Consider the following 21,082-nt stretch of genomic DNA (forward strand, 5'->3'; position numbering starts at 1 on the left):
GTAGCGCCCCCTTCTGTTATACATTTCCAGATAAATGGAATTGTGAATTCCCATATTCAAAACTACATAATGCAAACACAGAAATGCGTTTTCTTTAAATTCAACATGTGCATGCGTGCATAAACGTTACATAAACGTTACTTCGTTGAACCTTACGGGAAAAGTCAATGAAATATTTGCAGATGTTTAACTAAGCCATAGACTGTATGAGATAAGCTCGTGTGCTCCATCTGCTAGTTCCACGAGGGGGCACGAGATTGCGGTAAACCCTCAAAAGGTTGCTGAGCAACGAAACGAGAACAGGACGCAACGCAGGAAGCTAGCGTTAGCAAAACATTGGGAGAGCTCTCAGCTAACGTTACATTTAGGAGTACGCCGCATAATACAGGTAATGCAAAAGAGAGAAAAGATTCACTTTTACATTTGTACCTTTGTGGTGTCGTCCATATTTGTTCTCATGGGAGAGAGAGACATGCCTAAACGTGCTTATCAAATGAAATGGCAAGCTAGAGCTAACTGTTAACATAACGTTACGTTACTTGCATTTTGTTAGCCAGCCCTCCTGCTAACTAAACGTTCATGTAATTTATGGTCATTTGGATGTCTATCATTTTTAGCTAACATTAGTTAACATAACTTTTGTTACATTTAAACTTACGTTTGTTGACATTCTTACTAAACCATCGTTTAGAGACATAAATTAACTGTTAATGTTTGTTTGATTGACAAACGATAACGTTAGTGTGTTGTTATTTTGTTTAACGTTAACTTAGTTAACAGAATAACGTTAACTTTAGTGATAACAAATGCTATCACTAACTTAGCTAGCTGATTTGGTCTGTTGATGTAACGTTATAACTAGCAAAAAGACAGCTGTTAATACGCATTGTGTCTGTTAATATTGTGGATTGAAGTGAAGACGTTTCTACAGTCTAATCAATGCCATTGCCATTTCTAGCTAACATTAGCCTACGTGATCTAGGAATGGCTAGCCAACGACCTCCATCCAGTAGACCGATGAGTCGTGGGTCTCTTGTACCAGGGGCAGGAAGACCACCAACAGCCATCAGACCACCACAGACAGCCGTCCGAGTTGGCACAGGGGTAAGTAAGCGTCATACATTTGTATGAACATATCGTGAAAACAGCCACCCTCCCCTACTTTCCAAACATTTCCACTACCTTCCGTACATCTGCCCTATCTTCTCCGTGAGGTGTAGGCTGACGTGTCAGTGTGATGAGGATAGGATTCATCATTATAATGGTGATGTTCTGACAGATGGTTCCAGGGACCGGTCGTCCGGGGACACGAGGAGGTCCTATAGCCACCCCAGGTGTCCTGTCAGCCCAAATAAAGGTGGCGGATCGGCCCGTGACACAACAGGGGCTCAGTGGGATGAAGACTGGAATGAAAGGTCAGTTTCTGATAAGTCACAGTTTTCTATTCATTCCTGGTGTTCTGCTATACAATTGCAGTGTGTAATGTAAAATCTCAGGGGACATATGTTTGTATCTGAAATTGTTGATGTTCACCAGGTCCACAGAGACAAATTCTGGATAAATCATACTACCTTGGGTTACTTAGGTTAGTGGAGCGGTGTTACTCTTTGTTACTTTTTCACGGATAACTTTATGAATCTAGAGTTGTTATTAATGTATTTATAATATATCTGTAACAAATTGAAATCCATCAGGAGTAAAATCAATGAACTCACTACAGAGTGCAGCAAATTGCAAAAAGAGATTGACACTTTCAACCAGGAAAACTCTGTTTACCTTTCATATGAGAAAAGGTAAGTGTTTTATTGATTGTTTAGAAGTATCTCTTGAATTAAACATAGCCTACAGTACATCCTATGCCAAAACAAGTGTTAGTGTTATGTTCATTTTTATTGATACAATTCTTGGTTGGAATGATGTTTTTTCTATCTACAAAGCATAATTCCATTTTCAAAGTAGCAGTGGACATGCCATTGGGCTATGGGGCTTTCTACAGGAATATATTTTGTCATATTTGTTTTTAGAGCTGAAGGGCTTGTGGGAGAGCTAAAAGATCTTCAGGGACAACTGGCAGATTACAATATGGTAATTGTGTGTTTGACCTTTAGAGAGAGAAATTGTGACTGCTCAGATTTAATGAGAGTTGATTTTCTTTAAGTTTACTAAGTTTGTCTGAGTGCTGTATTCATTGCGTCTACAACTTGGAACATAACAACTGTGTTTTGGGAATTCCAGCTTGTTGACAAACTGAACACCAATACAGAGATGGAAGAAGTTGTGAATGACTGCAACATGGTACGTTTTTTGTGTGTGTGTATTTTGTTGGCATGAACATAAATATGTAATCCATGCTAGTGTGTAGACACAGATGTGTCCAGTAGTAGTACTGATTGTCATTTTCTTTTTCAGTTGAGAGCCCAGAATGACAGAGAGGCTAAAAGCATGGATGTCATATTTACTGAGAGAAGAGAGTAAGTATGTTGAATGTCTTTCAAATAAGTTGCCTCAATATTCTTTTTTTAATTTCTCTTCAGTGAAAAGACTGGTGGCTTATAATAGTCAGCCAAATGTAGGTGAATTTTCTGTTAAAAGTGCTCAATCAGATAGCAAATGTGCTGTACAGTACACTCACAGTGTGTCCACTGCAGCAGTGCAGGGTTGCTTTACAACAGTAATCATTAATGTTGATCATTGAACATCAGCTTTTCCATGTGTCAGACTTTACCAAGGATTAAATTCAGTGAGTTCATCATACTTTGAAAACCTTCAAACACCAGAAAATGATCTTTCACATTTAGGTGTTCATCATCTTAACCTTTGTTAATCCATTCATGTTCATCATCATGACCGTTGTTAGATTGTTGATTTTAACTGGCACAAAACAGTACACCACAACAATCCCTCAACAACACACCAAGATAGATACCTCTTATTTACATATGTAAGAAGCATGAATGGTTGCAGTTATGGGTTTAGTTTAGTTACACTGCAGGATGAGTGGTTATGAATCATAGCACAGAGGTCTCCACATGGCTTATTGTTCTATCAGGTCATAGGGCACCTGGATGTGTTCACAGAGGCTTCATATCATAAACACAAATACATCCTCCTGGAATGAGAGCCCATCCCAATCACAGTCCTACATACTCATGCGATGTCTCACTTTTTCTGAAATCCCCGGTGGGAGCCTCCTGCTGTCTCATTTCGCTCGTCCAAATGAGATACATCCATCACAGTTCCTCAGGATTCGTTTTGGTCTTTGTAGTCCCCCGGCTCAATGTAGCGGTCCTCTATGAAGCCGTCCTCGTCCTCCATCTCCTCATCTGGCATCTCGCAGTCCAGTCCCTCGTCCAGCTCGTGGGCGCTGGTCTCCGTCTGCTCCGTCTCCAGGCTGAAGTTGGAGTAGCGGCCCGTGACCGAGACATGGGACCACTCCTCCTCACGCAGGCGCTGGTGCCGGTAGTTGAAGATCAGCTTGTACCAGGAGGGTGACTTCACAGCACAAACAATGACCACTGACGTGATGAGAGCAATGACCACTACCCCAACAAGGAACTTCCAGGTGTTCCCAACCACCGGGAGTCCTCCACTACTGTTGGTGCCCTCACCTACATTAAAGTCTAGAGAGGAGACAAGAAACTAGTTTAGTTCTTACAGTGTAAGAGCTGATGCTAGAGTTCTACACAGCTTTTTGCTACTGTCCACTTTGAGATTGGATTTTTGCATAATTTACATACACACTGATGATGGCACTTTTTTATCTTTATTCTTTATTCTTTACCTTTACTTGAGAGACTGTCGTTGCTGCTCTTTGATGGTATACTGCTCTGTGTGCTTGTCAGAATATTTCTGAGTGTGGTGACTATGGTAGAAGATGTTTTTGATGATTCAGTAACACACAGGCTGTCGTCGAGGATGCTTTTGCCTGGTGGTGTTGCACATGTTGCTTGAGTACCTGTTCAAAATACGTATTCAAAAAGAATTTGAAAATCAAAAATCAACTGCATGACAACAAAACAATACCAAACGGTGTATAGACATGCAGTGTGCAGATAGTAGGCTCTTGCACTACACTTTTATGTCAGTAGATGTCAGCATCCTGCTGTTATCCAGCACTTGTAGCTGTCTGCTACATAGTGTAGCCTATGGGTAGGACTGAGTCATGATCATACACTTCATCCACACTTACTTGTTAGTAAACCAGTGCTGTTGATCAATTTTACAAGGTCCACAAACTCGCAAGAGCAGTTCCAAGGATTGTCCTCCAAAGCCAACAGCTGTAATTTTTCTAGTGCTGCGAAAGTTTCCTTTGTCAGAGTGTTGAGTCTGTTGCCCTGCAGGTGAAGTCTCTCCAGGCTGGGCAACTTACCAAACAGAGGCAGGGACACTATGTGGTTGTGTGAGAGATCCAGCTCAGTCAGCGAGCCGGACAGGGCAGTGTGCTCCAGTGCACTGAGGTTGTTGTGGGAGAGGTTGAGGGCCCTCAGTGCAGGGAGGCTGGGCAGCAGGGTATCAGGCAGGACACTGATGACATTGCTGCTGAGATCGAGTTCTGTCAGGTTCTTGAACTTACTCAGAAATTCCATGTCTGAGCTGTCCAGGCTTATTAAGCCTAAATGACTGATTATTAACTTGGTGACATTTAGAGGGATGTATTCCTCTGCGATGTTTTTCAATGTTTTGTTGGTGAAACCACCTACGACCTGAGAAGGCAATTAGTTTTCACTGTTTAAAGCACTAAACATTTAAGGTAATCCATATACTAGAGCAGATGTTGGAAAAGTCCCCTCAACAGTGTAGACCAAATAGCATTGGGTTATCAAACGAATATTTTTTTAAATATGCCTCCGATATTTCTTTTAATATAATTTTAGTCATGCTATTGTTAGAAATGCCCTTACCTGTTCTGAATGCCCCAGTCTAATCATCACAAGGGATGTAGAAACGCTTTTTGCAAAGAATAATTGGGGGGGAGGGGTGCTGAAATACTGTATGTCCAACGACACTTACCTCAAACGTTGCTAGTCCTCCCATACACAGTAGTAGCAGTATGCACAAAGCCATGGTCCTGTCACAGAAAGGAAACAAACTTCAGCACTCGGCCACATCACAACTGCATCAGAGCCCAAGTGCACAGTCACATCCCCGTCACGCCACGGAGAAGCTGTGTGGCACTGAGCTAGATGGATGGCAATCTTGATCGCTCTGGAAAGGTTAGAGTGCGCTCGACTCTCTGTACACTTTGGAAGGCGTTGTCAGCGGATCCACACTCCACAGAGTTGTTTTTTGCTGGCCAGAATTAAGAGAGAACCCCCCTCCACCCCACCCGCTCTGCCCCTGTAGGATAATGCATAACCCCTGCAGTAAAAGCACAGTCTTTTAAAGAACCGCACAAAGAGTGTCTTTGTATGGGAGACCGCTGGTTTATGAGGCTTGCTCGCTGTCCTCCACCACTGCTGTGCTTACATGCCTTCTCCTCTCCGCTATATTTGTGTGGCTTGTTGTTGTTATCTCTGACCCGGTCACAAAGACACCCATGGTCTCCGCAAACTGGCAAGGAGCACAAAGTGCCACTGTCCCCCCCTCACCCCTCCTCTCCCCCTCATCCTCACAGGAGAGATGTTTTTCAGTCTGCCGGATTAGCGGACTGCTGGAGTCGAGGACAGACGTCTGTTTGATCTCTATGGAGTAAACAGGGAGTGATTGCCATACAGCTTGCTGTCAGTATGCACAAGGGCGTCGCGGCTCACAGAATCGGTGTCACATGTTTGCTGGAATCCCACCTTGCGTGTGACCACTGAAGGAGTGAATCAATACTCCTCTTGATTATGACGAGTGAGATAGGACACTTCCTAAGTCACCTCTGTGAATGTGAAATAGCTGTGGAATCTGTACTGTACAGTGTCAAGGGAATCCACTGCAGTACATTTTATCCTAAAGTTCTTGGAAACCTCATAATCATGTTGTCTGTTGCCGACTGAGCATTTTGTGAATAGTCTTGTGAAATGAGTTAAGATCTATTCACAGTATTTACCTAAATTGAATTAACCATCACTGCTGCTAAAGATATCAGCATGGGATTTCACGGACTAAAATGCCAAAGAGTGTCTGGCTTGTGATTTCATTTCGTTAGGTAGAACTCTATCTATAGCAGCACAGCTGCTTTCGCACAGAGAAAGTCACGGAACAAAAGGAAACATCATTTACAGAGACATTATGAAATTAGAAACAAAGAAAAGGAACAGGGCAAAGCTCAGGACACTGAATCTGTAAACCCAAACAGTATGCCTGCTCTCATTTAGCACTTGACAGTGGCATGTAGCAGAAACGGCTGTAGCATAATGAGCCCTCTCCTGTAAGAGAGTATACTTGAGTAGTATGCTGCTCTTATTGCCAGTTCCCTTGTGAACATGCCATGGCACTGTTAAACTGTGTCGTTACACTCCTGAATCACATCTCTTCATACTACGCTCTGTTAATGAATACAGACTGGCTAATGTCTTAATAGCAAACTACCAAATGTTTAAACATACATACCAAATGTTTAAACATACATGTACAGTACATGTGCCTTACCTTGAGGAAGAGTATTTGCCTTGCTCAGGAATGTGTGACTGGAATAGGGCCTGTTAAGCACCTTTGGTCTCAGTAATAAAAAGAAAGCCATGATGTTCTAGCTAAACATTGACCATGCAACGACTGCTTACTGAAGTAGGTGAATTGTAAAAAAAATGCAGGACAAGATACTGTATTATTCATTTCTAGAGAATGTAACTTGAAACTTGTTTTTTATCAATGGATCCATGCGTGTACATATTTCAGACATTCATTGTTAATTTACGACGATTTAGGACGTATTAGTATTTAGCGTTATTATATTTTTTAGTTTTAAAGTTTTGTTTTTGCTTTATTTGGTGTTGGGATGTGTCCCAGATATTCCTGAATGTCTGTTTTTAATCCTTCCCTTAAAAAAGAACAGGTCTACTGAGGGAGTCCTAAATACCTACACGGCTAAACAAATTAAGGAAAAATGTTGTTGGGTTCTAGGAAGGAGGACATGATCCGAGCGGTGGAGGAGGAGATTGAGAGGGCGAAACAGGCCGCCGAGGACATCATCAAAAAGATGTCGCCCGAAAAGCAAGCCAAGTATGCCGAGATGAAAGCCAACAACGAAGAACTGCTGCAGGTGAGCGGCTTCATATATTCATCTGATAAAGACGAGGTGAACGATCCTGGATGACGAAAAGTAATCCACTATCGCTCTGTCCTTTGGGGAAATGTTCTTGCTGTCTTTGACCCGTGAGTGTCCTCAGTAACACATACAGCCAGCTGAATGCCAGCAGGTCACTTCTGTCACCTCACACGTACAGTAGCTACTGATTTATGATGGAGATAGACAATCATTGGCCTCGGCAGGCATAGAGGACATGCTGACAGGTTGCATGACCGCCTTAAACTCCTTTACTGGACTCCCTTTGATGTGTTTTTCTCAGGAACTTGACGCTCGTCAGGAGGAGCTGGATGCCCTCATCACACGGAAGGAGGTGTTTGAAGCCGTGAGTCCAGAGCCCAGATTTCTTATCACTGACCCCGAACCCTGTGACCTTTCCCACCAACACCACCACAGGCGGTGCACCCTGAAAGCCTATGCAGTCTGAAATCAAAGGCCTATTTCACCTAAAACCCATTGAATGCACTGTCACAGACTTTCTCCCTTCATGGCCCAAAGTACAAAGAAAACTGTTGTGTTGCTCTCTCTGAACAGTTTATTTATCTCTCACCCCACCCACTAACTTCTTTGCCTTTGTCTGTCTGTTCCCATGATTGCCCTCCTGGTATGTTTTCTGTCCTGTCTAACTGACTGCCTGTCTGTCTGTCTGTTTGATGTGGTCCTCTCTCCACAGGAGATGGCGCACTCCCAGGTGAAGCAGGAGGCCGTGCTGCTGCACGAGCGTCTGCAGGAGCTGGAGCTGCGGCGCGACGCCATGCTGGCCGAGGACAAGAGCGTAGGCTCCCCGCAGGAGGAGCGCGAGAGGCTGCTCAAGCAGGTGACCCGGCCCTGAGCTTCTCCGTCACTATTGGGCCCTCTGGAGCCAACGTGTCGTGGCCTAGAAAGATGAGGTCTGCAACGTGTCTGCAGCCTTCCCAAAGCATTTCCCATGTCTCTCTCACTGAGCCCGATGCTGGTGAGAAAATTATACGAGAGAATAGGGAACGCACACAAAAAGGCAGCGTTTAGATTCTACATTTACATTTTTTTCATTTAGCAGACGCCTTTAACCAAAGCGACCTTCAAAAATGAGGAATAACATTCAAGCTGCAATGCAGACTGTAGACTCCTCTCCAATATTCGAGACTCCTTGAGGAATCTGTTCTGTTCCCACCTGCCTGAGTTCAGGCCTTGTCCAGTCGGTGTGGACCAGTGGTGATGAAAACATTCTGGCCGTGACCTCTGGCTGTGGTTATTTCAGGGCTTATTTCAGGGTTATTTCATTATTTCATTTGCCCTTTTGCCAATGGGAAGGCTGTACCCACACGGGTGCTAATAGGGAACCGCAGTGGTTTTATTATTTTCCGCAGTCATGACTGCTGTTGGCTGCCAGCACTTATCTGTCACAGGACCAGAGATAAAGGCTCTATTCATGGCTGGCCTCAGAAAAAACCATACGGCAATATTAACCTCTGAAGACTCATTTTATGTCTCTGTGTGTGTGGAGAAACTTCATATGAGTATTGTCCTAGATAGATAGATAGATAGATACTTTATTGATCCCCAGGGGAAATTCAAGAAGTCCTTTTGACTTGGGCGTGTTCCTCCACAGGTGAAAGAAGATAATCAAGAAATAGCAAGTATGGAGCGACAGTAAGTATGACGTGATATGCAAGCCTTACATTCTGGGTTGTAAAGCCATGGCGTTCACTCACCCTTATTCAGCCTGCATCAGTAAGCGTAACCTTTCCTCAGGTTGACAGAAATGCGGGAGAAGATCAGCCAGGTCACCGAGGAGATGCGTCAGCTGGACAACGACTTGGAGGAGAGCCAAGGTGAGGCAGAGGTAGAACACGGCTTGTCCTAAGCGGCGGAATGGGAGGAGGCCCCCCCGGTTTATCGGGCGGAGGTGTCACAGGGGACGTCAGAGATTAGGAGGAGTAGTGGTGGAGGTGCAGGGAGAGGTGGGGGTCGGGAATTGGCTGCTGTCAGGCATCTTCCCCCATGTAAGACTAGGGTGGGGGGTGCTTTCAGAGGGTTGAAGCTGTACCTTTTTAGAAAATATATATTTTTTTTTACTGCGACTAGCAGGCCATAAATCCCAGCGAGTTTGGACGGTGTCCAGAAAGAAGTTCCTCCCGCTGGCCTTCACGTCCTCCCTGGGGTCTGGGGGGCTCCTGCCTGGAAGCGGCTCTTTGAGTGGCCGCTCCTGGCCGGGGACGCTGGAAGTGCGGCACGCACACCGCTGAGGAACAATAGAGTTGACAGGGAGGGCCTCACCAGGGCGGGTGGAGGGCCTGAGGGGAAAGTTTGGCTCAGGTGACATTAAAACAGCGTAGGTTCTGTGATAAGAAGAGTACAACAACACAATCAGCCCGTGGTGTAGTGAAAAGCATACACGACAAGCTGTGGGAGTGCTGGACTTCTAAGCAGAGAGGGCTGATTCTCAAGGTGTCCTGTGTGTTCTCTCATCACCCCTGTGTCTCTCTTGCTTTGCCGTCCTCTCGTACTCCATGGGCAGATGGTAAGACACAGCAGTAGGGCTCGGATCACCTCTAACATCCAGTATACTCCCTTACTACCCCCTGGTCTGTAACCTTCAGTGTGTCAAGAATGTGCTGTATGTAATTAGAAACAAGTGATTGAGATCTGTGGCCTAAGCGCAGTGATAGTTAATATAGTTGTATCATACCATTGCATAGTGATGGTCTAGTTAGTAGATACAGTAACTCTTCTTTGGTTTAGCAAAGCCATAGCAGGCAGAGAAGGAGCGAATGCAACCTGTCCACCTCCATTAACCGGCTTTGTTCTGACAGGGGAGCGAAGCCAGAAGTACAAGGAGCTGAAGAAGAAAGAGGAGACCATGAACAGTCAGTGGACTACCTTCATCTTCTGCATGTGTTAGACTAGTGTGTGATGAGGCGCACGCCCTGCCAGTGCGCTAACGGTGCTAACGGCTCTGGCTGTGTCTCAGGTTTCCTGGAGACGTACGACGAAGTCAAAGCCCAGGAGCTGGAGCGCCATCAGCAGACCCAGGCCAGCATCACGGCTCTTCTAGAACATTCTAGCAGAGTGAGTAATAACAACAGAAACTCTACGATACCACAGAACTCAAGACCAGTTTATATATTTTCTTAGCTGAGTATGTTGCACGTTGACATGTTTATAGTCTTGGCATTTCTGATGAGTTTTAGTTTCAATCAAGCTCCCAAAACAACTACTTGAGGCTGTCGTTTTTGGCTGTAGTTGGTTTTGGCAACTGCCTACCCTAATTTGTGTTTCTCAAATGTGAACTAAATGGATGGGGACAAGGGATTATAGGTTTACGCTGATTGATAATGCTGGTTAAAATGATCTCTTATTAGTCAGTGTTTCACAATATACACTTCCTACGGTTTCCCATGATGGACTCAGCCAAACCCCAAAGTACATGCTAAAAGCCATGTCATGATAAAAGTCAGTCATGTTATGGCTGAAAAGCCCCTGGATGAGCCTCTCTCCTCTCTTTCTTTCTCTCTCTCTCTCTCTCTCTCTCTCTCTCTCTGTCTCTGTCTCTCTCTCTCTGTTGCAGAACATGACGCGCCTGCGGCAGATCTCCTCTGTGACGGCTCACGAGCTGCGCTCCATGCAGGAGGACCTCAGCTTCAAGGAGACCGAGATGCACAAGTCCGAGAGCACGGCCAAAGGCCTGTCCTCAGGTGAGACTCACACAACCTCACATACTCTGCACATTTCTGTGCTCAACACAGTGTCATAGCCGTAAATAGTCACATGCCGTAAAAACAGTACAGTGCAACTGTGTCATTTTATACTCTATACATTCCATTTCAGTTACAACAGCACTGCCACTTAGAGTAACTTAGAGCTAATGTCATAGCAGCTGAAGTAGCCCCATTAGCTTTACAACACTGATACAGACTTAGAATTGGAGGCTGTCCTGGGCCAATAGGACCTGATTATACTCCATATCCAAATTAGTGGGAGTGTTTAGTCTACTGCTTGATGGCTGAATGTTGTTCATCACCTTTTGTAATCAGCCAGGCAATTTGACATGGGAAGACTGATTGAGAAAGCTAAAAAGGAAGTTGTGTGGAGGAGTCTTTTAATTTTGTTCTGTGGAAAGCCCCATTTCCCCACTCCCACCACTTTTGACTGAAGTCAGAAGGCTTGAGGAACTCACCTCGATGATGAAATGCAGTGTGGTCACTGTAGTCACTTTAGTAATGAGTGATGGGCATTCAGGATCAGGTCCCTTGGAACCATTCTACAGGCACATCCACATTATTCAGTTATAATTTGAAAAGTTAATGATCTAAAAAGTTAATAAGCTAAAATGATCCTCGTCCATACAAGTGTATGGAACCCCGCATCTGAAACTGTCTGTTTCCATATATTACACTTAGAAAACTCACATTTCATGACCATTTGACCGCTCAAATGATAGATTGCTTCCTGCAGGCCACTGCAGCATTGCAGCATTGTATAATGCTGAATTGAACTGTACAACAGCTGCCAGCAAAGACTGCAAGGTAGCCAAAGCTTGCAATTACTGTAGTTATCCATGTTGGTAGTGTCGATTTCATGGACAATCACACAGCTTATTTGTCAGAGTTTTGTTCCGGGAAAGGGTCCTAAAGTGTCCTTCCGAGAAGACTAATGTAGATGAGAGACGTAATTGTAACAAAAGTGTTGCGGATTGATGGTCTTGGCTCGTGTGACTGCCTGTGCTACCGTTACTGCTAAACAAAAGACCAGTGGCACCTCATCACTTGACGAGCCTCAGGTGGGGGCATACCTGAGCCAGCCCCCCGTTGAGCTTTACCACCCTACAGTCCGACTCTCTCCCGGCCCCTATTTCCTGACCCCCCCCCGCCCCCCCCCCCATTCCCTCACACTGTTATCAAATGAGCTGCTGAAGCTGAGCCAAGAGACCTTCCTTCCTTTGTGTTGGGCTCCCCCCCCCCCCCCCACGTCCCCCAGACCCCTCTCCCCTCCCCCCGGCCCCCCGAAAAACCGTCTCTTATCTCATCAGGGCCACAGCCGAAAGCCAGCCTTCCGCCGTCCGACTATTCTGAGCTGGGGGTCGGCATTGTTCGGTTTCACTTATTTATTTGTATTAGCAGCAGCGGACCTTTTCACAGCAGCGTAACAAAAAAAAAATCAAGAGAAGCAAATCGATGCCCAGTGGTGGGGTTTGCTTTGAAGGCCTCTATATGTGACCGAGAGGTCTTTCAGCCTCTGTGTGGGTGCGAGGTATGTTAGAGGAAGTTTTAGCACCAGGGAGCAGTGGAGAGGTACACCGAGGTGAAGTACACAGTATTAATAAACAGACGATTATCTGCTCTACACAATTGGGCCTCCACAACGTCCCTGTATAAATATTATTAGGAACCAAAGCCAAGACATTCATCCCCAAGGGGTTGGAAGGCTGTAGAAATCCTTGGGGTGGGGTGGGGTGTGTTTGTGGGGGCTGTAGCAGTTTGTGTGTACTTGAGGATGTGGGTGTGTGTGTGGGTGTGTATGCTGGTTTTGGGAGTGCTAGCAGTGGTGGGTGGGTGTGTGTGTATGTGTTATTGAAGGATTACAGGGTGGATGTGTGTGTGGTGTGTGTGTGTGTCTGGTTTTTGGGAGTGAAGTGGAGGGAGTTGTGTGTGTGTGTGTGTGGTTGAGGGATTATAGACAAGGGCTGTACATGTGTGTGTGTGTGTGAGGGTGGCGGGGGGGGGGGGGGGGGGGGGGGGGGAGTTCTGCGGCTGCGGCGAGAAACGCTAACCCCAGGAGGAAGCGGCAGAGAATGCACAGAAGTGCTGATGGGGCACTTTGTGAGTCTTTCGCCGCTCCGAGTGCAGCGGCCTCTCCAAACAGTGCGGCCGGCCGGCCGCGTATCAGGAGGAACCGGCCCACTTCCTCTTCCTGCCCCGAGAGTAACAGGGGCAACAGAACTCGGCCTCAGAGGGGGGTGGAGTGTGTGTGTGTGTGTGTGTGTGTGTGTGTGTGTTGTTTTTTGGGTGGAGAGGTTGGGTGGGGGGACTCAATAGATTAATAACCTGAGACAGACGGACTGTAAGGATGTGTTAAGATGCCATTGCCACAGAGCATAGGGACGAGAGAAGCTTTGGTTTTGCAATCAGCACACTTGGGTGGGGGTTGGGTAAAGGGGCTTGAGGGTTTCTCCATCAGTTCTGCGTGGGGTCTGGTACCAGTCGAGAGGGGATTGCAGCAGGTCTTGCGGTCATTGAGAATAAACAGAGGAAACTGAAAGCCAGCCTCACAGTGGGCCTGTCTTCTCCTGATCCGACAGTTTTTGCATTCCTCTTATGGGAGGCTGACCGCCCAGTATTTAGCCATCGATTGCGTTGATATTTGCCAGAAAGGATTGAATGAGACCTCCATAGACTTGGCTGAGACGGGCGCTGGAGGATCAGTTTAATACGGTTTGTGCAACGCACCAAAAAGAATACAGCCATAAAAAGAATACGATTATGAAGTGTAACTAAATAAAAAAGTATCCGATGGAACGCTGAATCCCGTATCCTCACCGCTGGGGCTCTTCCAGCTGTTACCGGCTCTGCGTTGGATCCGTCCCTGGTGCTCGGCGAGGGCCCGGAATGATGAGTCCGGAGACGCCCATGTGGCTCTCGTGTTCTGGTCCGGGGGTTGAGGTTCTGGTCACAGAGGTGGGTCGGGTGTCGGGTCTCTCACCATACGTTAATAACGTGGCCACCGTCCAGGCGCTTGACTTGCGTCTGCTGGGCTTTGTCTCCTCTTCTCCTTATTTGCACAAAAATGCAGACGTCCTCCAAGGTCTATTAAGCTCCAACGTCTCAGAGAAACGAAGTCTCGGCCCCTACCGAATCGAATGTCGAAAAAGCAAATAGTAGCCCACCTAGGTCATTCCCTGTCAGCAAAATTTCTGAAGTTTTATTTGAAATGGCAAAACCAAACGGCCTGTTTTTTTTATTTGAAAGGCTGCGAAAAACAAGTCTCCAGCCTTGTTAATGTTTAGGACCGAGGTGGCTCAGGTGAAGAGAGCTTTGGTCCTGCGGCTTGAGTTGGACCTCTCAGCACTGTCTGGTGCGTCTCCCTGAACCCATGCCTTCCCCCACGGGTCTGAGACTGATGGCACAGTGATGTGGGGAGTGGGGGCCCAGGGGTCAATGGAGCAGAGGTGCTGAAAAGCAGTTTTTCTCACGTGTGTAATGAGTTTGAATGTGCCCCGCAGTGTGTATGTTAACCAGGTGTGTGATTATGATGATTTCCCTGCACGCTATCCAAGGGGGTGTTAACATACTGTATATGTGCTGCTGTGCCCATCTGTTCTGTGTGTGTGTGTGTGTGCGTGTGTGTGTGTGTGTGGGGGGGGGGGGGTTGTTAAGTGCGTACGTGTGTGTGTGTGTGTGTGCATACGTGTGTGTGTGTGCATATATATGTGTGTGTGTGTGTGTGTGTGTGTGTGTGTGTTTCTTTTTACATTTTCATGTGTGTGTGTGCTTCTCCCCAGAGAACCAGCATCTTCAGCAGGACCTGCAGAAGGTGGAGCAGCTGGAGGGGAAGATCTTGTCGGAGATGGAGAGCCTGAGGGAGCGCATCCAGCACATGACCGAGGGCCTGCAGACCTACAGCAACCTGGACGCCCTCAAGGCCGCCGGAGAGGACAAGAAGAAGGTGAGGCTCCGCTAGCGTCCAGCTGTCCTCGGTCTCTCGTTCTGGGGGTTAGGGGCTGATGGTCCAGGCCAGGGAGTTGTTGTGGGCTATTTAGTCAGTCTAAACACTCTGTCCACATCTGAGCATGTAGTTATTTGTGTATGTATTTGTTGAGTTGTTGAGGTGTGGATGGACAAGACTTGGCCCGCCCGCCTGTTGCTTTCATCTGTGGGCAGGCAAGTTTCATCGAGTTTGCGTAGAACAACACGGGCTCATTAGCGCTTGTAGCCGTGCACTCATCCACGTTTTTGCACACACACACACGCACACACACACACACACGTAAACACATCACAGATATGAAGATAACATCAGGGCTTTCACATTTTCACACCTCTCAAAAAAAAAAAAAAACCTTTTGGCTGCGTCCGGAAAGCCTGTGGCACCATCTGCTCCGGGAGATTTGGGGCCAGTCGAAGACGGCCACCAGATAAAAGCTCCCACTCCGCTGCTCTGGAGCTCCTGTTCCATGCGCGGCCACAGGAAGAATATTCATTTCTCAGCCTCCGTTCTCCTCTGTGTTGCGGGAGAGGCGCCCTGACAGACGTATCCGACCTGCTCCCACTTCCCAGGCTGCCTCTCCAGCAGCAGACTGCGGCGTAGTGTAAACAACGATAGGCCTGCTCCCGCCCCGGGAGGCAGCCCACGGCAACGTTTCCATAGGAACTGGTGTGTGTGTGTGTGTGTGTGTGTGTGTGTGTGTGTGTGTGTGTGTTATATATGTGTGTGGGTGTGTTGGTTTGGTTGTGCCTGTGTGCATGCGTGTGTTTATGCGTGTTAGTGTGTTTATGCTTTTGTGTGTGTGTGTGTGTGTGTGTGTGTGTGTGTGTGTGTGTGTGTGTGTGTGTGTGTGAGAGAGTGGCCAGGAGGAAGAGGACATAAAAGCATCCCTTCACTTCACCAGAGAAATGACTTGTAGGGGCGTCTAGAAATGGGAATGGGGGTGAGTGGGTTTCAGGGGCCTTTTTCCTACAACAGGATGCAGGTTTCTCTGCAGTGTTTGACACCAGGAAGACATGTTTCTTCCACTGAGGAGCTTCTGACTTACCCCCCCAGGGGAGTGGGCTGCTCCTAGGGCCACTCTGGATCTTATGAGTCCTCACACACACACACACACACACACACACACACACACACACACACACACACACACACACGTGTGGCCGTGCAGATGCACTTGCAGGAAACGTCTCCTACCGGCTTAAATTTATCAGTGTCATGCATAATTTCTTTGTTGTATGGGTGGGATAAACAATGAGGGAAGTCTTATGATTAGAAAGTGAGTAAAAAGATTAGGGCAAAGCAATGGAATGTGAAGAGATTGAACATGAATTGTTTGTTTATCGAGAATATGACAAATGTCATCCGATCTGCGTACTTGGCCTTCCCACCCACTTCCCACACCCCTGTCAAATAAAATAATCTACTCAAAAAGTGCTTTGCTGATATAACATGGAATTGTATTGCCAAAGCAGTTATTACGTACAGGATACACATACATCACATATGGATATACAACATACACATACTTCATATATGTATACATCAACAGATACAAAAAATCTCTCTGAAAATCTCTCTCTCTGTTTCCATCTCTCAGAGGCTGCAGGAGGAGAAAGTTTCCCTCTCCACGCGTAAGGACGCCTTCAAAAAGGATATGGCAAAGATGAACCAGGAGTACGAGACTCTGAAGACCCAGCTTCAAGAGAACGAGACTCATTCTCAGGTGACCCCCAGCGTCCATCATTCACCCACACGCGCCCCCACAGTTCCACATGCACCCCCACAGTTCCACATGCACCCCCACAGTTCCACCCTCACCCCCACAGTTCCCCACAGTTCCACATGCGTCCCCACAGTTCCACTCTCACCCCCACAGTTCCACCCTCACCCCCACAGTTCCCCACAGTTCCACATGCGTCCCCACAGTTCCACTCTCACCCCCACAGTTCCACTCTCACCCCCACAGTTCCCCACAGTTCCACATGCATCCCCACAGTTCCACTCTCACAGTCTCTCAGTTCCACATTCCCGCTGCTCTAATCCACGTTCCCTCTACTGGAGTCCTCACAAGCGTCCTGTGAGTGCATCAAGAGCTGAACACCGCATAACTTATCACGTGGAGTTGAATACAACAAATCTCTCTGTACATGGAGGTTAAAAAGTTTAGTTCTTGACTGGACAAACAGGACCCTGACGCCACAGCGGCGGGGTCTTGTGTCGTCCTGAAGGGATTCATCTTTCAGAAGCTTCAGTAGAGGGTGTGGGTTCATGTAAGCTAAAGGGGGATCGCGCTGACGATCTTGGCAAGAACAGAAGCCTCTATCAGCCAAAGGAAGCCATTTCTGTGCAGGACAGCAGATTCTCCCCGCCAGTGGGGTCGTGCTGAGACAGACTGGATGGAGCTGACCCCAGATAATCCCTGCAGGGGTCACAGGGTCATCTGACGTGACTGAGACGCCCACTGTCTCCAACGGCAATCCCAGATGACCTGCGTTGGTGATGAGTGATGATGATGGAGATGTTTTGGGGCCGTAGTTGCTTTTTCAGGCGTGCGAATTTGGAATTGATCTCATTTCTACTGTACTGTGTGCTTCTTTCGTTGCAGCTCACTAACTTGGAGAGGAAATGGCAACACCATGAACAGAACAACTTTGTCATGAAAGAGTGTATCCTTTTTTCAACATTCAAGATAGCATCACAAAAGCACAAAACCAAACACTAGAACACACACGTGGACCTTGAAAGTAGCAGCTGTGCAAAGTGAGTCTTAATGTAGTGTCAGTAACTCTGTTGAAGACGGTAGAGTGTAGACTAGGGCTTCCCTGTGCATGCACATGTCTCTGAGGAACAGTGGTAATCTGTGTCATGATTGAGCACTCAATCTGCCTTAACTCACCTCCTGCCTCCAGTCATTGCTTCCAAAGGCCTGGAGAGTGACTACCGTCCTGTGGTGAAGACAGTCACCAAGCAGCTGAGTGACTACAACAGGATCCTCGTCGAGACCCTGCAGGGCAGCCGCAGCTGAGCCGAGAAACCCCCCCCCCCCCCCCCTACTTCCTGTCTCTGACAGCAGCCATTACGGCTCCGCCAGTCTGTCCCCCGGACACTTCCTGTGAGAGAGGAGGCCGGCACTTAATTACCATTCTGCTCCACATTTAGAATAATCCGCCACGTGAAGCTGCATCAGAGGTCTTCTACATGCATGCGTAGTGCATAGTCCATAGACTATGGTGTCACTGGTGTCATAACTTGTCAAACTATTATACAAAAAAACAAAACATTACTATAAAGTATGACGTTTCATTTTATATATCCAAAAAGTGTAAATATATGAATGTCATATTGTAGAATATTATATTTTTATGTGAGATTATTGATTTAATAAACATTTTTCTGAGAGAATGCCTGTGATTTTATGACCGTTATATTTGATGTGATGGATGTGGTCATGGAAAGGATATGGTGATGATAAAGACTTTAGGCTTTAGTGATACTGCACAGAGATGGGGAAAAATAGGATCCAGGTCTTGCTTCATCTCTGGCTCCGCAACATTTAAGGGATTAAGTGCGCTATGTGGTCTGCAAGAAATGCAGTTGGAGTCAATCAGTCATATTTTGTTGTCTCTCACTCTCTCTCTCTTTCGTTTGCTCTCTCTGTCACTGTGTGTGTGTGTGTGTGTGTGTGTGTGTGTATGTGTGTGCCCATGTGTGTGGGGCATACTGCTGTTAAGCAGTGTGATCCGGAATGGTAGCAGGGGTTAATGGTAGCCAGGAACTGGGCCTGCTGATAACACTATTGTTTTAATGCAATTGGTTTCCGCCGAGCACTATCACAGTAGGAGGCCCGGTGTTTCCCAACCAGTGCGGCCTCGTGCCCTGCCCAACTCTGGTAAGTTAGAGTGTGTGTGTGTGTGTTCTGGTGTTGGGCAACCTTCTGAATTAAATGCATGTGAAATTGCCATTGAAAATCACTGAATGTTATGCACAATTAGAGGTTATTTGTCATCGTTCAAAACCCATTGCTGAGACCAGTTGCCATTCTCACTCCGAGGGCTGTTAATAGCAACTAGCATGACTGTCCTTCGGAGCGTGATTCCGGGAGTATGGGTGGATAAAGAGAAAGGAGAACCCAGGAGGAGGAGACGAGTAAAATGTGAATGAGACGGAGGAAGGGACAGAGAGGCGCTCAGTGAGTGAGTCAGTGTGGAAAACTTTGTTTGTGGACGTATGAGAAAAGGAAAAGTAAAGAAAAAGAACAATTGTCCACGAGGAGATGGGGGTTGGGTGCCTTGTTTGTTTGTCCTGAGTCGGGATGAGGTGGGGGGGAATTCCACCACAGGATAATAGGCCCCGTGCAATCAGGGCTGACCGGCCCTACAGACAACCGGCAAACCCCCAGTAGCCCACACACTGGCTTCCTCTACAACTGTCCTTAAATTACTCAGATGCAGAGAAAATAAACCAATTGTTCCTCAATTTTCCCCCTCGTACACAAGCCAGTGTTTTGTCTCGCGTCTAACAATGCCCCCTCAAAGTGTGCGATGACTTGTGCTAACCCGGAACCAGAGCAGGAATAACAAACCGCTCGGATTTATTAAAGTAATGAGATCATCGGTTTTGTCGCAGAGGGGGCGCATTCTTCTGTTCTGGGAGGTCAAAATAACACATAGAACTTAAACTGCGTGTGTGAGTGAACTCAAGTCAAGTCACAGCATAGTCCCAGCGTGTTTGTTCTGCGGAGAAACCCGACTAATTGGCCCCATTGTGTATCTAGCCGAATATTGACCAGCTGCGCTCTGGAGTAAGAGCTCTGGGAAAGGAGGCATAACCCCCAGTTCCAACCTCCAGGCTCCAGACTTCAGCCCACGAACCCACCCCTTTCCCCGGGCTGAACCACAGGACTTCAGCCGGGACTAAGCCTCTTGCTTGACAGCCCGCATCAATTAGTGTGGAGAGAGCGAGTGCTTTGCGGCCGATGCCAGGAGGTTTAGGGCTCCCCTGGTGACCCTAACGCTGCCGTAACACCCTCTGGCCGCCTCGCTGGCCCACCGCCGCACCCCACTGCGCTGGAACGGGGGTGAGTCGATGAGAGGTGTGCTTCTGCACACACACACACACACACACACTTACAGAGTTTGTCTTTTTCCTCTTGCCCCCCACCCCTCCCCTCCCCTCCCCTCCTCACTCCCTTCCTTCTCTCGGTCCCACTTAGCTACTGGTCAGCAAGTCCACACCCCTTTAAGAACAATAGTCTCACACCCATGCAGAGTTTATGGACATCATCCCACAACGGCTCCCTCACAAACGGACTCACGCTCTGGGCACTCGCACTTGGCATACGCCAGCCATCTCCTCTCTCTCTCTCTCTCTCTCTCTCTCTCTCTGGCTGTGAACCACTTCAGGGTGGGAGTCCAGGAAAGGAGGAACTCTACCCAACTTCTCCACAAGGCCAGTGACAGAGTTACAGCTCCCTGTGCACTTCGGGGGAGAACGAAAGACGAAAGAGAAGAGAGAGGTGGAGGGAGAGAGATAGAGGGAGAGAGGTGGAGGGAGAGAGGTGGAGGGAGAGAGATAGAGGGAGAGAGGTGGAGGGAGAGAGGTGGAGGGAGAGAGATAGAGGGAGAGAGATAGAGGGAGAGGTGGAGAGGGCCGTGACCCCTTCACTGTGGCATCTACCCTTTCACTCTCTCTCCCACACTTTCTCCTTTCACTCTCCCTCCCCCACTCTCTCCCTTTTTTTTTCTTTTTCTTCTCTCTCTTTCTCTCCTAAGCCTCTTTCGCAAGAGCCACCACCAGCTACAAAAGAGGCCCTCTATCAGCCTGCCTGAAGTTTCACAACATCATGCTTCGACAGTAGTGCAGGAGTGGCTCACTGTTGTTAACCCCCTCCGCTATAGGGATGTGAGTGTGGCGGGAAAAGATGGCCGCCGTCCTGTCAGGGTGTTGGGTATCGGGGTGAATGAATGGCTGCGCCGCCTCACTGTTTCCACAGCTGCTGCCTTCCTTCGCCCTGTGCGAGCAGAGGAAGAAACACAGGCCTCTGTCAAAACAAAAGTCCTCAAACCTGTTCCTCTCGCCCGAGTCAAGAGGGCCATGAGAATATTTTTCCTACGCTGCAATTGTGAATGCTCCCAAACTGTGCCTGGGGCCAGTCATCGATATAAA

The 21,082-nt window shown here is 47.3% G+C and overlaps 2 protein-coding genes across 3 annotated transcripts; one reads left to right on the forward strand and one right to left on the reverse strand.

The window, feature by feature from the left end:
• The first annotated feature begins 247 nt into the window (after window positions 1–247).
• Window positions 248–18,316, forward strand: ift74 (intraflagellar transport 74). Of its 2 annotated transcripts, none has more exons than XM_042059905.1 (20): window positions 248–388; window positions 983–1,104; window positions 1,280–1,415; window positions 1,537–1,585; window positions 1,695–1,793; window positions 2,025–2,085; window positions 2,236–2,295; window positions 2,410–2,471; window positions 7,048–7,186; window positions 7,494–7,556; window positions 7,905–8,048; window positions 8,823–8,863; window positions 8,966–9,045; window positions 10,027–10,080; window positions 10,185–10,282; window positions 10,782–10,908; window positions 14,712–14,875; window positions 16,515–16,640; window positions 17,523–17,583; window positions 17,827–18,316. In XM_042059905.1, exons 2-20 carry the CDS (start codon window positions 985–987, stop codon window positions 17,940–17,942), a joined length of 1,800 nt encoding a protein of 599 aa, XP_041915839.1. In that variant the 5' UTR covers window positions 248–388; window positions 983–984; the 3' UTR covers window positions 17,943–18,316. The 2 variants fall into 2 exon arrangements, with proteins under 2 accessions (XP_041915839.1, XP_041915838.1); XM_042059904.1 differs by having other exon boundaries at window positions 266–388; window positions 959–1,104.
• On the reverse strand, window positions 2,523–6,746 carry LOC121680502 (leucine-rich repeat-containing protein 19-like). The gene is made up of 5 exons (XM_042059906.1): window positions 6,596–6,746; window positions 5,011–5,068; window positions 4,190–4,703; window positions 3,782–3,955; window positions 2,523–3,620 (listed from the first exon to the last, which is right to left on the reverse strand). Exons 2-5 carry the CDS (start codon window positions 5,062–5,064, stop codon window positions 3,241–3,243), a joined length of 1,122 nt encoding a protein of 373 aa, XP_041915840.1. The 5' UTR covers window positions 5,065–5,068; window positions 6,596–6,746; the 3' UTR covers window positions 2,523–3,240.
• Window positions 18,317–21,082: the final 2,766 nt, after the last annotated feature.

Source organism: Alosa sapidissima, chromosome 13, assembly GCF_018492685.1.
Source record: "Alosa sapidissima isolate fAloSap1 chromosome 13, fAloSap1.pri, whole genome shotgun sequence".
Classification (NCBI taxonomy): Eukaryota; Metazoa; Chordata; class Actinopteri; order Clupeiformes; family Clupeidae; genus Alosa; species Alosa sapidissima.